Source organism: Brachyistius frenatus, unplaced genomic scaffold (genome assembly GCF_029030835.1).
Source record: "Brachyistius frenatus isolate BFR_SWC_R1_liver_20210118 unplaced genomic scaffold, ASM2903083v1 Contig_9, whole genome shotgun sequence".
In the NCBI taxonomy this organism is placed as follows: domain Eukaryota; kingdom Metazoa; phylum Chordata; class Actinopteri; family Embiotocidae; genus Brachyistius; species Brachyistius frenatus.
The window spans coordinates 3,033,338-3,051,340 of NW_027210608.1; the positions used below are offsets into that span (position 1 = coordinate 3,033,338).

At 41.0% G+C, this 18,003-nt stretch overlaps 1 protein-coding gene across 1 annotated transcript in view; it reads left to right on the plus strand.

Moving 5' to 3' along the window:
• The window catches only part of LOC138616234 (thrombospondin type-1 domain-containing protein 4-like), a 43,914-nt gene extending 26,070 nt beyond the window's left edge, over positions 1-17,844 (plus strand). Inside the window, exons 8-18 of the mRNA XM_069690395.1 lie at positions 7,872-8,076; positions 10,509-10,684; positions 10,835-10,931; positions 11,205-11,402; positions 11,879-12,008; positions 12,368-12,572; positions 12,904-13,077; positions 13,828-14,001; positions 14,176-14,355; positions 15,766-15,910; positions 16,146-17,844. Of these exons, the coding sequence (XP_069546496.1) occupies positions 7,872-8,076; positions 10,509-10,684; positions 10,835-10,931; positions 11,205-11,402; positions 11,879-12,008; positions 12,368-12,572; positions 12,904-13,077; positions 13,828-14,001; positions 14,176-14,355; positions 15,766-15,910; positions 16,146-16,288 (1,827 nt within the window). The 3' untranslated portion in view covers positions 16,289-17,844. The remainder of the gene's footprint in view (positions 1-7,871; positions 8,077-10,508; positions 10,685-10,834; positions 10,932-11,204; positions 11,403-11,878; positions 12,009-12,367; positions 12,573-12,903; positions 13,078-13,827; positions 14,002-14,175; positions 14,356-15,765; positions 15,911-16,145) is intronic.
• Positions 17,845-18,003: the final 159 nt, after the last annotated feature.

An 18,003-nucleotide genomic window follows, 5' to 3' on the forward strand; every position in this document is an offset into this window, starting at 1 on the left:
CACTTTAAAAATGGAATCCAGGGTAAGAGAAATATTGTGCATGATATGTAGTTGCAAATGACCATTTGCTATCCACCTCCCCTCCCTTAGTTCCCGATCATACTATACTACTATAATGAAAGTCTAAGTCTAAAACAATAGCAAATGTACTGGCCAAAATTCTTCATTCTTTTTGAAATGGTTAGTAAACAAAGGCAGGCCTCATTTCCAGCTACCACTTAAGTTAAAGCACTGCTTTAAGCTCTGGTTATATTTAATGTTCACAGCTGGCTTGTTTTAAAAGCAGTTTCTTGTAAAAGGGTTATTAAATACTGTGTTGATGGATGCGTACATGATACTGTGGTAAAAGACTCCCAACAAAAGTTACAGGCACCAAAGTCTGATTTGTGTAGGAGACATGGCAATGAAAGAAGATAATTGCTTTTGAATCCCAGTGCAGAAGCAAGTTTGATAAGTAAACTAGAATTACAGCCTAGTGTTTGTACACCTCCTCTGACCAGTCAAGTCCAAGTTTAAAACCATATCAGTCTAGACTCGTATTTAGTGGAGACTTCGAAGGAATTGAATCAATAAGGTTGATTCTGATAGACACACAGTTGCAGCCATGACAGTAGACGAGGCTTCAAATATGGATGCTGCTGCAAAGAAGATACAAGATGTAAAACGTGGAATTTCAACCCAACAGCACAGTAATATGCAATCAGCACATTTTCAAGGTGGACACCCAAGATTAGTATCACCAATTGATTTTTGCAGAACATTGTATTGTCACATTGAAGTTGACCTTTGACCTTTTGTATATAAAATGTCATCTCTTCATCATTTTACCCAATTAGACATATGTGTGGATTTTTTTTTTTTTTTTAATCAGAATCTGTGTATGAATTCTTCAATTATGGCCAAGAGTAAATTTTGTGATGTCACAGTGGACTTTGACCACCAAATTCTAATCTGTTCAATCTTGATTGAACGTCTGTGCCAAATTTGAAGAAATTTCCTCCAGGCTTTCCTGAGATATATCATTCACAATAATGGGACAGACGGAAGCAAATCGGAATGAAAAAATGTGACCTGAAATCCTCAAGAAGAGGACATTTTTCTTAAACTTTTCACTTTAATTTCACACAGGAAAGACAGTAAATCAGACCCAGCCAATGTTTCAGTCAGTTTATTAGAAAGAATGTCACATGTGAGCTTGCTTCCACAGATACAGATGTGTTTGAAGTGCTGACTGAAGTAAAAAGCGGTGTCGCCTGCCCCTGCTCATTAAAACCACAAAGTTACGCAGCATCCCAGCATGTGGGAGGCAGCTGCTGGTCGCCGTGGCAACCGCAATGTGCACTTCAAATACAAAAGAGAAGCTTGTTATCACACCAATATTTAATCTAAAACTCTATTTAAGATCTCATTTAATAATAACCTTGTCGTAAGACCTGAATAATGTCATTTCCAGACAACATTACATACACTGTAAATTCTTTGTCGTTGGGATGATCTGCCTCTGTGTTCTCCTGGAAGTCAAGTTAGAGCTATATTGCATTACCAGATGAGCACGAGTGTCATGATAACTACTTTGGCCATTTGCCAAAGAACTTTACAACCTTTCTATGTGTGAAGAGCTGCAGAAATCCCCAACGTACACAGTAACAGCCCCCTTTAACCTCAAGCTCATAAATACGTTTTAAAATGCTGCACTGCATCCCAGGATGCATTTTTACAGTAGGAGTGCAGATCATAACACAGGCTGTATATACAGAGTTGTACAAGAGGAAGCAGGAGCAGGAACCCCTCATTATTATAAAGGATCTTATTTGTTCTTTTTGCTTACAGAGGTGTAACTGCTATGGTACATTTGAAGACAGTGAAGATGTGTTTTGAAGGAGACAGCAGTCCATCTCTCTGTGTTGTTTCTTTGTTTTGCTTTTAGCGGTTGGTAGGAAAGCTGACTTAGGTTAGGAGGTTCTGGTGGGAATCCAGCAGGGATTCATGTGGATTAAGACTCAGGGGGGCTGAAACACTGCTCCATCTCCAGACTAAGAAAACATCCTTTTTATTCATAACCTCCATTACTCTTTCTTTTTTTCTCGCTGCGTTTGGCCGATCTACATGAAGCCCTGTCAGTTATTTGGTGCAAGACGGTCAGACCTGAGAGTGGTCATTTTTAACCCAAACTGCTGTGATGCAGACTGCCCTGAGTAAATATCCAGGTGATGCCTCAGCACTTCACACTGACTCCTTACACGTTGTCCATGTTTAAATCCTTTAATCTCTGGGAAACCCGGGAAAGACACTGATATGAGAGAAATCACATAAACTTTGGATTTGCACTGAGTTCTGTCTGTCAAACCTCATGAAGAACTGAACTCATTGACAACATGTTTTAGATATTTTACATTTTGATGTAAATATAAACGTTTGCATATCTTACAGTATTTGACCAAAAACACACTATTTGATGCAGATTTCTTGTCTGATATTGAGCAGTGGAAAGTAACTAAGTACATTTGAGTTTTGAGTAAAATTTGAGGTATTTGTCCCTCCATTTGATGCTACTTTGTGCTTTTCACTCCACTTTATATCAAAGGGAACTACTGCACTTTCCCCACTACATTTATTTGACAGATTTGGCTAATTTTAGGAGGATTAAAATCCAACACATTGCTTTTTGTAATACATCAGAGGCCAAAAAGTCTGGAACCCGTGGTTTCCTTTAACAGTGTGCAATCCGAGTCACATTTCAGATGCCTGAGTTGTTAACACCTCCATTTTTTTTCCCTCTAAACTTCTCACATGGTTTCATTTCAATAAATGTTCCAATGAGCCAATATCGCAGCAAAATATAAAGAAAAAACTGAGAATATAGTGTGTCAGAGCTTTTTTTCTTATTATTTCCTCACCCAGTAATCATTTGACAACCCCTCACATTTATGTGCTGTACCTGGATATAAAACTGGATATATAGTAGTTCAAACTAGCGCCACATGCAAAAGCTACAACAGTAGCATGCTGCGAACACATTGATGCTTCGCTTTGAGCAATCTAATGAGGTCATGTATAATAATATATCATTCAGAGAGGCTAAACCAGTATTCTTACATCAATGCGTTGACTACATTTTGCTGCTAATGTGGAATTTGTAATGCAAGACTTTTACCTGTATTGGAGTATATTTTCTTTGCTGTATTGGTACTTTTACTTGAGTAAAGGATATAAATACTTTTTTCCACCACTGGTTTTACATAGCAAAGAGATCAGTGTGTTAAAAAGTTAAAAAAAAACATCAGAGTGAGATGAATAGCAGCGATTGAGGCAGCAGGAGTCAGAGATATTGAACCATATGCTTAACAAAGTGTCCAGTTTCCTGTTCTGGTGGGTTTAGTTTGTGTCTATAGACTAAAACAGCTAACCACATCTGGATGCTGCTGATTCTGAGTGGCTCGGTGGTCCCTCCAGAAGCATCTGCTGCTGTAAGCCAGTCTGTCAGTCGCAGATTATTCTGTCTCAGCAACCTGAACACTGGCGGACAACGTACACGTTAGACACCGACATTTTCTAGTCGAGCTTGGTTTTTAGTTTTTAAACACATTTTGCACATCTTCTTATACCGCAGGTCTTAGATACCAGACCCCTGGTACCCATCAGTCTGTTAACAGGGGTCACTGTGAGCAGACCAGATCTTCTCAATAAGGCACCATGAATTACCCCTCTAAATAAACGTGTCATCTCAGTTCCAGAATATATTCCTTCAGATATCTTGATTGAGGTTCCAGGCCTGTGTGACAAAGATGCCTGATGATACCACTTCATGAAATACACAAATAATGTTGTCTGGCAAACTCTCATAAAAGACTGAGCTGCTACAAATGTAAGTGTACGTAGTGTACGCAGAATCATTCAAACACCCTTCTGCTTTGAGATGTTCCAGCACCATCTCAAACGTAATTTACTACAGCAGAGAGGATATAAAAGCCTGCGTGCCGCATCTATGACTGCTGTTAATTTCAGTATGATATAATTGTGAGCATCAACTTTATTCACATTTACATTCCTCATGTGGAGACACAAACCAGACCTCCTACATGGATAAAAGCTTTATTATTTATTATTATACCAGAGCTGCTGGGAAGAAATGTAGTTGATTTGCAGCTCTATGTTTTTACATTGTGCATGCTGAATCATACAAATGTCTGATATTTGCTACTTTGTCTCTTTCCATTCTCTGATATTGGCTCTGACAGTTAGTCATTGCCTTTACATCTCTATTTCAGAGAGGAGATGCCTCAGCACAGATGTGAGTGAAACAGCAAACTGGGAGTAATTTCTACAATCACGCTCTTAAAGAATGATCAAGGGAACTGTGCACGTCATTTATTTCTACACTATAATGAGAAAGTCCGTTAAGAATGTGACATATATACAAATCTAGAAGCAATAGTTGCTGGAGGTATTAGTCACAACTTGCGCATATTTATTGCTTATATAACTGAGACATAAATATTGTATTTTGCCCATAAATGTCACCAAACACATTTGTTGTGTCACACTAATCAATATACTGATTGTAACAGTGGTTCAAATGAAACACACTACATGGCTCAGCAGTTCCTTTCAGCTCTACAGTACTTTGACTCTGTCATCAACCTCATTTCTGGGTGGCTTGTTTAGATAAATGTTTAGATAATTCAGCCCACGATCCCGCCAAAGCATATTATGCACCCCTCAGTTCACGAGTGGTGACCGTGCAGGTGTTACATTTTGCCTCGCCTCGCCATTAAAAAATCATGTATGACCGTCAGAGAAGGAGGTCATGTGACAAAGTGCAACGAGTGCTGAAGTCTGCATGAGGAAGAGTTAAGGGATGGTTCAGTGGAACAAGGCACAACCATTATCTTTTAATAAACCTTACCACGTGGTTTTTGGTGAGTAAAGCTAAGGCAGATTGCCTTTCATGCCCTAGACCGGTTCACGATACTCGGTAACAAGTGACCAAAAATCTGCAAATACGGCTCTAAAATGCTATTTTTATTTGATGAAATCTGCATCAACATGGCCAAATGCAGGCATTTCTGAGTAGCCTGAGGACATGTGTAGTGGTCATGCCATAAGCCTTGAGGTAAGGGAAGTGAAAGAGAGCATTGTGTCCAAAAGGTTTAGCAAAATACAAGAGTAAGCCCACTCCGCCTGTTTTTTTTTTTTTTTTTAAGTTCCCTGAATTCACCCCACAAATGAGATGTGTTTTTATTTTCTTAAATTTAAGATCCAACACAGTCATTTTATGTGTTACAATTAACGTTTAGTGTGACAATCTACATTGCACAGTTCACTTGGCAACTAACCATAACACAGAGCATCAGGGGTCCCTGCTTTATTTTCAGTGTTCAAACGTTAAGGCTGCACAGAGAAGAAGTGCTGTCATCATAGAAGGACTGAAATTCAACTCTGAGGACGTCTGTGTCTAATTCTGAATGTCTTGTTGTGTTTTCTGGGAGAAGAAGAAATCTCCAGTGACAAGTGCCTTTGGCAAAACTGTGTGAGTTCAGTCTGTTGCAAAAACTCTGCAACATGATGAGTTTAACCCGGCTGCATTGTGTGGGAAAATACCATCAGGATCTACTTTAAGATGTTGTTTTCAGCCTGCATGGTTTGACTGGGAGCTGACTGCACCGTCCTGACACATGTAACTGTTTCCAGATGAAGGTGGGCTTTAGCGACATTTTGTAAAATCCTGTTATAGTTCCACTGAAAACAGGGTGATTTCCCTCACCACATGCCACAAGCCACCCACAGAGAGAAGGTGAAAAAAAAAAGTGTCAACGCGGTCCAAGACCAAGACTCCGACACTGCCTCCTTATTTATTAGCCTCTCTGAGATTTCTGTTCGAGCTCTACTGGGAGGTTTGTCGCTGAGCTGTTGCTGCGCTCATGTGTCCTGACACCTCGTCTTGATTGATTCACAGTTAAGGTCAGAGGCAGCCTGAAGGGCAGATGTGACAATTTGTGAAATTATTCAGGGACAGTTTATGATGTGGTTTGCGCAGAATGCTACTGCAAGGCTAAAAGGCTCATCTTGACAGTTTAGAGGTTTTAATAGTGCAACTGTCCAAATCACTTGATCTCAAGTGGTCCTTTAACTTCCCAATGCTTCCTGCGCTGTAGGTGTGAAATCTCTTGGCTCTTTCCGTATCACAATAATGAAAACGCTGTGTGTTTTTATAACCACAGTCACAATATATTACACTGACAATTCATGTTTCAGGTCAATAAATTACACCGCCTACTTTCCACTCCTACAGTACTGTGTTTTGATTCAGACACTTCCCCATCCAAATGGCCACAGATAACCTCTCACTGTGTCAGCGTCTGTTTTATGAGGAACACCCCCCGCCCCCTCCCGCTTTTTTTTTTCAAGCAAACACCATCTAGCTGCTATAATGCCGTTATATAATATACCGTAATATGTTGTTGTTTTAGGATGAAGTGATTTATGGTGAAAATGAGATGCAAAAGAGATATTCTCTCTGGTAGTCATGCTAACAGCCAGCCCTACATGACAGCATTTTATATTATGCATTCCTTTATGGCTGGACTGTAGCTCCTGAGTTGTTTTTTATATTTGCTGATGTGTAAAGTGATATCATGAAACGCAGCACTGCTTCCCTGAATGTCAGTGCATTATGTTTCGTGATTTTGATCCAGAACTTGATCCCAGCTCCGCGCTGCACTGCAACATAACTCCACGCCGACCACAGAAGCATTTGGCAGTTTAATTTAATTTTTTTTTCAGCACTCTTAGTTTGCTGTTTTTGTCTCCCATCACTTATTTCCTGTGTGGAAGGAGGCACTTCATGTTTGTTTTGGCCCAAGTGGGGTCTTGGCCAGGAACAGGGCGAGCTGCGATGGGTCGGCGAGAGCCAGACTCTCCTCTTGACTTCACCCCAACTGCCTTAATCCACCCTTGGCCACCGTCCCTCCCTCAACCTTTTCTTTCTCCCTCTTTTTGTCCCTTTCCTGTACCTTTCTCCTCCTCTTTCCACTGGTGTATAGCTAAATTTATGGCTGCTCCAATACGGCAAAATCCATGAAGATGAGCCCATTTTTATGACCTATTATACACTATCTGTGAGTTTGTTTTTAGAGTTTGGCACCTCATGACCTCATGTAAAACTCTGAGGGAGTCATATTTAACATGTTTTTTTTTTTTTTTTAATTTTCTTAATGTTAGTAAGAAGAGTATGTCAGCTGCAATCAATGGATTTATCCAGCAGCCAGATGAGAGCTGCAGAAGACTTGGAGATTGGCTGCTGTCCAATTACACTTATTGGACTTACCTTGGCACCACAGCATGCGGCTACCGCAGCATGTTTGAGTGCATGGCAGCTCATTACAACCAGTTTAGGCTCTGGGACCACCTGTTTGCACAGTGAGCTGCTTTTACTGCTGGTTTGAGTCAATTTATGGATTGTTGATGTTAACCGTTCTATTTTTACTGTGTGCAGGTTTGCTGTAATTTATGACCACCAATGCGACACAGAAAACTCACACCCGAGAGAAATAGGAGGGAAACTCTGGGATCAGTTTAAAGGCAGTTACGCCAAAATGATGCCTTCTGGAAACTAACAATATTACTGCTAATTAGTTATTCTGTTGCTGTCGTTAATACTGTGATTTCATTTAGCAGGTGCAACTTGGTTTAGGTTTGTAAAATATATATATATTTTTAGCCTAATTAGCTTTTTCTATTTGATTAAGAATAGTTCATGTACTTACACGCACACAGTCAACTTGAACAACTATTTAACTGAAGACTCCTTGTGCACACTTTATTTCTGTACCGCCTTCCACTCCTCATCTGTTTTGTTCACTGTCTCACAGAATCTAGGCTGCGATGAGTATCTCGGATCAGGAAAAGTGATGGATAAGTGCGGCCTGTGTGGAGGCGACAACTCAAGCTGCAGGCTGGTGTCCGGAGTGTTCAAACACAGTTTATCCAAGATCGGCTATCACAAGATAATCGAGATACCCGAGGGCGCCACCAAGATCAACGTCACAGAGATGGTGAAGAGCAAAAACTACCTTGGTGGGTAGTAAAAACTCTCCTCATGTTGATAGGGTGCTGCGTTTTCACAACACAGAAACCTTAGCGAAGCAGAGTTGTGGTCTTCTTCTTCAAGACTGGATTCCAGCTTTTTTTTTGTGCCTCCACACTGAGAGAACATTACGTTTTCAAGATATCTGTCTTATCTCAAGAATGCTTTGAGTAAATGTCTTCAAATCTGGTACAAAAGTTCACTTGGACTCCAAGATAAAATGTTTAAAATTTGGTGTCAAGGTTAAAGGTCACTGTGACCTCACAAAACACATTTGTGGCCATAACTCAGAAGCTCAGATGTTAATAATGACAACATGTCACACAAATGACTAATGGGGTGAAGTGATGAAGTGAAATATATCCATAAGGTCAAAAGACAACGCCACTGTGACATCTTAATCTTCTGTAAATGCACTTTTAGAGGATTTGCGACCATATTTCATATTTAGTCGGATACTGAATTAGTGACATTAATCTTGGGTGTCCATCTTAAAACTATGCCGATGGTAGAGACCTGCTGTGGTGTCGGATTGAAGGTGTGTTTGAAGAATACATTTTTACAGAAACATCCATATTATAAGCATTGTCTACTGTCGTGGCTGAAACTTTGTGTTCTATCACATTCAGCTTTATTTGCCAAATTCCTTCAAAGTCTTTACTACATATATTACATGAATCTGGACAGACATGCATGTAAATTGCAACTTTTTGGTTGACATACACTTGCAAGGCTGTAGCTGCTGTTTTACATCTGAGTGAATGGTGCTACTATTAACTAATAATTAAGTTTACCAGTAGGAAAACCTTACCATTTGACTTGGAGTAAAAATATGTTCATTCATTTAAAAGCCTCACTGCGTTTGCTTGAGTAAGCGTTTTCTTTAACAGCTAACTGAGCTGTCTCCCAGTGAATAGTGTTTCAGTTTCCATCCTGCTTAACAGTTTCATTTGTTGCAGTTGACTGCAGAGCTTTCATTCCAGCTCTAAACATATATAGAAAAAATTAGAACCTCTACGGACCAAATGGAGTATGATGTTACAGATTAAATGTATGACTCCAATGAAAAGAAAGTTTCTGAGAGGTCATGAAAGAAATTAGGAAATGATGAATGCATAAAATGTTTGTCATTAGATACGCTAACATCTGACAATTCTGCTAAATCCAGCTGTCCAGGCAGCAGCTGCCTGAAAAATTAATTACATTTATCTTATGAAAAGGCAAATAAACGAGGGGTGGTGTCTTTTTTGTCAGGATTTCTCCAGTGTGCTGTCTCTATTATCATCCACTGCTGAGATGCAACCTTTCAGTGGAGCCCCACACTACCTGGTAGATAAATGGTGTCTTTAAAGAGGTGCAGCCGTGGGACACAGTAGCGGGTTATTTTCAGAAGTGACTGCTGGAATGTCAGACATTGTTTAATGAGAGCCAGGCCCCAACTCAGCGGTCGGTTCGGAGGAAGAGGGGAACGGCCCTGATTTTCCCCCCACGGCTGCTCCCCTCGAGGAAAGTGCATCAACATGCTTTCATTAGGGGATCTTACCCCTCAAGCCTCACCATCCTTTTTAATTAAGATGAGGAATTTCACCGCTCTGTGAAAAAAATTAAAAAAACAAGACCCAGGAACACAGTGTGGATGGTTTCAGGACCTACCTTTCAAATCCCAACCACTCGGATGCCAAGTACACTCTGCTTTCTTTAATTTCAACTGACCATTTATACACACACGCACGCACGCGCACTTGTATACATTTAAATGGTCCTACTGGAACATTTACACACAGTCATTCCCTTTCACAATAGAAGAAACTGTGAATCGTCTCTGGGGATAAAAAACAAAAAACAAAACAGCAACTACGTAAAAAGATATGTATGTAAAAATTCCAGGCAGCCACATGTCATATGTTTAAAAATGAAAACAAAAAAAGAGACGAGGACAAGAATCCAACAGGAGCCTCACCACATCCCTAATTTTCTCTCAATAGGCCTCTGTGCTATGCTGTGCATCTCTAATAGTGCTTTTAGTTGTTCAAACACCCTTTTACAAGCCTGTATAATGTTACACTTCTAATGCTTTTCTAATGGCCTCTTTAAATGAGTGGAAAACATCAGATTTTGTTGCAGGGTTTGCATGAAAGATTTGCCAGCACAAACAGATTGTCACGTTTGTAAAAGGCATTGCTTTGAAAGTGCACGTGAGAGTGTTTATTCAGTGAGCTGTAATGACCTTTTCTTTCTTTTTTGGGGTTTTTTGAGTGGAGAAACTCGGCTTCAGACCTGCTTTTTATTTTTCTCATTATGTCACAATAGTTTTACATTAAACAATAATTATGTGGAAGAGGTTGCTGCCATATTTCCCCCTTTTGTTTCAGTTCAGGGTTGTCAGTGGTGATTGTGTGGTGGTTTTCTTCGTCTCTTTCAGCTCTGCGAAGCCGATCAGGGCGATCTATCATCAATGGAAACTGGGCTATTGATCGACCGGGAAAGTACGAAGGGGGCGGGACCATGTTCACCTACCGCCGACCCAACGAAATCAGCAGCACAGCTGGGGAGTCGTTTCTTGCCGAAGGTCCCACCAATGAGGTCTTGGATGTTTATGTGAGTAACAAATCAGCTTTCACCTGAGGGAAGTTAATGTCTTTTTTATTCATAATGGAAAGTTTGACCTGAGAAAGCAGACCTCACATTTTGGAAGATAAAAGTGTTTTTTTTAGGATTGTTGACTGAGTGCCATCTGCCTTCCTTCAGATGATCTTCCAGCAGCCAAACCCCGGTATTCACTACGAGTACATCCTCCCCTCTGAGAAGACGGTTGGTCCTCAGCAACCAACCCACAGACCAGATGGTAAATAAGACCCACTTTCTACTCCCTACTGTCTGTTGCCACAACTTTGTCTGATTGCTCAATAAAATTTATAGACACTATTAATGGAGAAAGTAGCTGTCAGTTCATAATAAAACTGAGCTTTAGTTCAGCCCTACTTGTATCCTTCTCCTCTTACAATCATCTGACCAACCAAGTGTTTAATCTTCCTCGCATATTTCATTTTAACTTTACCCATCATTCAGCAGTGAGTTATATTCCTTGGTGTGTCTGAACTCTGTCTCCGTGGCTCAGGGAACACTGTGAAAGGACATGGTGGATACGACCATCACAGCAACTCTCAACAGGAACATTTTAACTCAGCGGGTGGTGGGAAGTATCCCCCTCCTCTCCCTGACAATCAGGTACCCGCCGTACAGCCGCCCAGGCGTGAGAGAGAGTACAACTGGAAACTGACTGGTTCTACAGAGTGCAGTGCTTCCTGTGGAAAAGGTCAGACAACGCAGTTCGTGTTCAGTGTTTACCTTTTTGGTTTTTAGTTATAAATCAGTGCAAAAAGGAAAGTAAACAGGAGTTTTTACAGTTCCAACATGAATCAAAATGTATTTATTGACAAATATGATCGACCCGTTTACTAGTTATCCAAAATATTCAAGTCTTCTGTTAGGTCACTTCATGTAAGTCTTCTACAGGCTACTTTATGTGTGAATTTTCAAAACAAAAGATATGAAGTCTGTCTTTTCCAAAAATAAACCTTTTCACATGAAGCAGAATACAAAAATTAACAAAGCACTAACTTATTGTTACTAAAACGACAATCGTTTGGTCTTTCCAACATTTTTCAGCACTTCTTATAATGGCCTTTCTGAGTAAAATGTATTAGTTTACAGAACCACCAGGTGCTTAACAAATGTGACCTGACATTAGTTTTCAGGAGGAAGTGACCAAATCAATTGTCTGCTTTTTAGGTTTCAGATATTCTGTCTTTCACTGCGTCCACCGGCTGAACCATGTCCAGGTATCGGACACACTGTGTGACAGCAGCAGCCGACCGACTCCACAGGAAGAGGCCTGCAACCTGGAGCCCTGCCCCGCATTGTGAGAGATCTCTCCTCTGTTCAAATTACTGATTACTGCTGAACATCAAAGGCTTTCTATTCAAAATATATTTGATCTAATAATATACAGACTACTATTACTCAATGATATACGTAATGTTTTGAAAAATAATCCTGTTTGATTCAAAAATATGCTGGTTTATTGTTTCTGCTATATATTGCTAAGTATTTTGTGTTCATGCTCTTTGAAGTCTTTACATTCCCATGAAACTGTTTGCAAATTATCACTCAAATTAGTATTTTTAAAATGTGATAATCAAAGATTTCTTCAAGAAAAACATCAACAAAAAGTGAAAGCGCCATTCCTAACACCAGCTGTTGTGACTTTCGCCCGGGCAGCTGGGATATTGGAGAGTGGTCAGAATGCAGCAAGACCTGCGGCTTGGGCATGCAGCACCGGCAGATCCTGTGCCGCCAGGTTTACGCCAACCACACCCTCAACGTCCACACGAGCCGCTGTCGACACCTGGAGCGACCCGAGACCGCCAGCACCTGCCAGCTGAAGATCTGCAGCGAGTGGCAGATCCGCTCCGAGTGGACCGCTGTGAGTGGCAGCCGTCAGTCTGAATGTGACAGTGTGTTTAACATCACCTGTCTGGGGATGCTACGGCATCCCTGAATGATATAAAGCTTTAACAAATAGATAAATGTGTGTGTAACATTCAGGATCCCCAACGTCTGTGTCTTAAGTTGTCTTTTTGTTTGTATTAGTGATGTTCGCATGTGTTGGAGCATCTTTTTGCCTCCCTTCGCTTTTACTCTGTCTCAGCACATACTTTTATGGTGCACTAGATAAAGCTAAAAAGCACATTCATGAAAAAAAGAAAACTTTCCTCCAATGTAAAGTATTAACCTTGTGGCCTGTATCTCTATAGTGCTCAGTGCCATGTGGGCTGGGTCAAAGGTCACGAGAGGTACGCTGTGTAAGTAATGTGGGCGACTTTGTTCCTGACGAGGAGTGCAACATGAATCTGCGGCCCATCGACGTGGAGAACTGCGACATGGGAGCCTGTGCCAAGAGCTGGTTCTACACCGAGTGGGGCAACAGGGTAGGAGTCCAAGTCCAGCAGAGACACAGCGACTCTCATTCATTTCTAATAATAGAGGCAGTCATTGCATACTGTAGGTCTGTCTTCGACACACAAGTAACCAGTTGAGATATACACCCTTAAATGTAGATTTTGACACAGTGAAGAACGGACAGAAGATTTCACTTACTGTAGAGTGATCATAATGAAAACATGAGAAAAGGCTGTTATATAATAAGAGCTAACAAGAATATGGATTTCTGAAGATGGCAATTATTAGGATGAGAAAACAGAGCATGTGTTCAGGGACCTGAATCTGAGAGAGTACTGCTTGTTTTTTTCTTTGCTTTCAGTTAACATCACTTCACTGTTGGTCAGCTGCACAGTTCAGAGTAGAAACAGCCAGGAACTTACTGCAGGGAAGGAAGAGCTCAGCAGAACTTGGCACATGTTTTTGTTTGACAGTGATGAAACCAGTTAGCTGTGCAGCATTATGATAATTCAATGAAACTCAGAGAAAAGTGAATGACACTGATTTCAACAAAAATAGTTTGAGTTGTTCAAAAATGAGAAAAGTTCAGTCCATCTTAAATGTTGCCTCCAAAAACTGTCATACCAACTTTACACACATTTGACTTGTTTTCTGCTTTATTTTTGTGAAAACTACTGAAATAATGGGCCAAAAAGCACAGTTTAATTTAAGGGCTCTTAAAAGCCAAGTTTCTGGTTGTTGAACCACCTGAGCTATAAAACACGTCTTTCTCCCCGCAGTGCTCTGCTGAGTGTGGGATGGGTGTACGAACCCGGGGAGTTCGCTGCCTGACCAACCACATCAGCAGCCTCCCTCTGGAGGGCTGTGGCAGTGAACGGCCCGCCGACTCTCAGGTCTGCAACAACGGCCCCTGTGAGAATCGTATCGAGTGGTTCACCGGCCCCTGGAGCCAGGTATGAGGTCGACAGGGGGTCGTGCTGGGTTTAAAGGTTTACTAATAAGTTGTCTAATATGTGGGATTTCACAGTGACTTCATAATGACATATTACGTGTATTATTCCCTGTCTCCTCTCTGTGATGTATAACTGAATCCATATGGTCTATGCTATTGTTTTTGTGTGAGCCAGTGCTCTGCAGAGTGTGGCCCGGGCAGCCAGCAGAGGTCAGTAGTGTGTCTGATGAGGTCAGATGAAGGCTTTACCGTCATGCCACTGTACGAGTGCTCCTCTCTGGACCGGCCTCTCAGCCAGCAGAGCTGCAACATCAAGGCCTGTGGAGCAAAGTGGTACCACACGGACTGGAGTGCTGTGAGTAAGATATGAAACCGTATCCTTCACCATTGTTTAGATAATTGGACCACTAATCTGGGCAATTCCTGTTGACGTGCGGGAGAAAGTAGGTCTGATAAATTATCGTTCATTTGCTAAATACTATTATTTGCCATCAGTGTTGGGACGGTTGCTTTTGAAATGCAATAGGTTATAGATTACTAGTTGCCCTTTTAAAAATCTAATGAGTAATGAAACGATTTCAATTACTTCAACAAAGTAATGTAAATTTGTTACATTTGATTATTATTTCTAACATATGATTCAAACTAGGCGGTGTAAACCTCCCAACAGTACTCAACACTGATTACTGGCAGACTTTTAGGTACTTTATTTTATGTGACCTATTCAGATGTTTCCTGAGGTTTGACATCGAACATTTCAATGTCAACATTTTCACTGCTGGCGAACCAGCTTTACACTGTGTAGTAATGTTAGAGTCCTTCTCTGATGCCAGAATGAAAACATTCTTGGATTTCCAGCACTAAAAGACGTTCTTGTCCAATAACACGGCCAACTGCCTTGATGTGGTTGATTAAACTGATGCACATTGCAGACGAGAGGCAGAGCTAACTCAAATAAGTCAAACAAGGGAACCAACCAACAACAACAACAACCAACAAAGCTCAAAATCTGAGTGCACACTGCTCAAATGAATGGAGCCTGTCCAGACATAAACAGAAGGCACAAAGCAGCAGAATAAAAAACATATTCTAAATATCAGCTTTCTACCAAAAGGGATCTATTCACGTTGCCCCTGTGTAATGAACTAACTGTAATTTCATTGTTGTTTTTATCAGGAAGTGTAATGGATAACAATGACACATATTTACATAACAACTAAACACTGTTACATGTAACTAGTTACTCCCCAACACTGTTTACCATGCAAGATATAACATCAGTGTTTGAACCTGAAATGTTTCAGTTATTCTTAAGTATTTCCCTCTCACATCAAAGCTCATTTCTAAATTTGCTAAAATGTACCAGATCTTTGTTAATTTGCCTCCTGGGGACTTGGGTTGATCAGATTTTACTGACAGTGACCAAACAACCATTCATCATCAGGGTTTGATTCTAAACTCTGATTGGTGCCCTGAAGTACACCTTTTTCTAACTGAGCCCTTTATCCACAACGAAAAAATAAATCCAGCAGTGGCTCATGAAATAACCAAACCTGTTCAAGGTTTGACAGAAAGTCCTGTTTATGTTGGATCCCGTGTGCCCTAGTAAGAGGCTAACTGATAAAATATGTTTTCAAGGCCTTTTAAAGGTTCCGATCGTAACATTAAGAATGTTTGCAGTAGCTGCGGTGCCAGCAGTCGGCCAGCTCTTTGACTTTTATTACCGTGAGACTGACTTCTGTCACTGACTCCTGCCCCTGTCCAGTGTTCAAAAACATGTGAGGGCGGTTTCCGTGTGCGGGAGGTGCGCTGCCTGTCTGACGACATGCTGTCGAGCGACGGCTGCGATAAGCAGCTGAGACCAGCACAGAAGGAGGATTGCAACCCCGAGCCCTGCATACCTCACATAGGTCAGTCAACTTTTATCATGTCGTCTGGAATATTACTGACCTGCAGGAATGTTTCCTGATGATCTTAGCATCTTTACCAACACAAAGTCATTATAGTGGAGGAATGTCCTGCCTGTCACCCTGCAACACTTGGGCTCGTTTGTCATATGATCTCATTCATCTCTTGGTTTAAAAAGTATCATGCAGTGTTTGCTGGAACCAAACAATACAAAACTAGCGCTTCTTTTTGTTTCAGATGAGAACTGCAGAGACAAGTACTTCAACTGCAACGTGGTGGTCCAGGCCCGCCTCTGCGTGTACGATTACTACAAGACAACGTGCTGCGCTTCATGTTCACGAGTGGCCCACAAACAGTCTGTCCATCGGGGCCGCAGCTAGCACTCTCTTATCAGTGGCCCTCAGCTCCATGTTGGGTCGGACTCGATACCCGCCGGAAGCCCTCTAGTCCTGGACCAGTGGGGACGAATAGACTGGCTGGACCTTGCCTAAAATAGACCCTTGTTGTGTTTGCCAAGGATGGAAACTGAGAACGGAGCATTTTTGTGGGTTTATTTGGAGACAGCTGTTGTTAGAGAAGAATCGTTGGGGGACAAGAATCCAGTCACTGGATAAACACAGAGATCGGGGGGGGGGGGGGGGGGGAATCCAAAACACTTTTTGGGTTTGAACCGTGTCTAATTTAAAGAATCCACCTTCTTTGCTGCGAGAGGAACAGTCTGCAGCTGCTTTTTTTTACCAATCATGTGGATTACTCATGAAGAGGAGAGCACCTGTACACCTTTTAATGTGGACTATGTAAACAAAATATTATGCTCTAATATGTTGTTTTTTATGCTACAATGCTGAGATTTGTGGCAGGATGTCACCTGTATTCAGTTATTACACTTCCACTGTTGACCAAAGATACGTAGCCTCATCAAACTGACAACAGTTGCAGATCATCAGATTCTAAAACGGTGCAGCAAACCCTGCGTATTCTTTACGTAACGTAGATTTACACACGTCAGAATTAGAAATGTTTAAGATCCTTCTGGCAAACCACGCTTTTTTTTCCTTCCTACACAGCCACAAGATGTAAGAGCAGCTGATGTAATTTGTATGTATATATGTATGTATGACAGAGTGAATGATAAAGGTTGTTTTTAAGTCTTCTCAGACAGTTGTCCTCCTCTCCAGCAACTGAGAAGAAAAAATCTCCGTCTTTATTTATTTGTGTGGCTCCCCAGGGAGAACGCTGGTTTATCGGCAACCGGTGGCCCCTCGTGGCTGTGGGGATAAAACCTTTGCTGCCTTCAAGCCAATTCCAGTCTCTACACTGAATGTAGGCGTTCCGCAGCCTGCAGGATGGTAGAAGCAGATGGTTGGAAATACTCAAGTATTTTTGGTTGAGTTGAAGAAAACTGTATATATATATTTTTTTTTTTTTTTTCAGTGGGATATGATCATTCCACGATTGTACAATTCCTGATAATCATAAATGTTGAATTATTCATAGAATGTTATTTGACTGTAAAGATAAATCATCACGGTATTTTAAAACTCGTCTTCATATGAGATTTACATCTTTGTAAATCTGTTTATGAACCTTTTCTGCCACGACACAGCTGTTTTCAATTTGCCTCCAAAACTGCACACAGTACCCCTCAGATATTCAGCTCCTGTTGTAATATAGCTTTTATTAATTCCCTCCAAGCATTATAAACTTACCTCGGATCCACAAGTACTGTATACTGTATGTATCAATGTTTAAGTTCTGAATGACTCCCGTATGGAACTAATTCAGTCTCTAAGAGGAGGAAACATCCTGAATGCCAAACATGACTCTTCACCTTTTTATCAAAACAAGCAAACAGAATCTTCAGTGTTCAACTTATGACTGCACCTAATAAAATATCTGTATTTGTCTTATTTCAGGTTTTCGACTTTCTGAAATATAACACATTATTTCAGCACAGGTGTGGTTCTGAAGCTGATTGGCTTTTACATCAGAGACAATGAGGAGTCTCTGACTCAAGTCTTCTATCTGGAGGATGATGGCGGTATTACAGGGGCCAGATTTTAGAAGTTCCTCGTCCTATTTTTACATATTCATT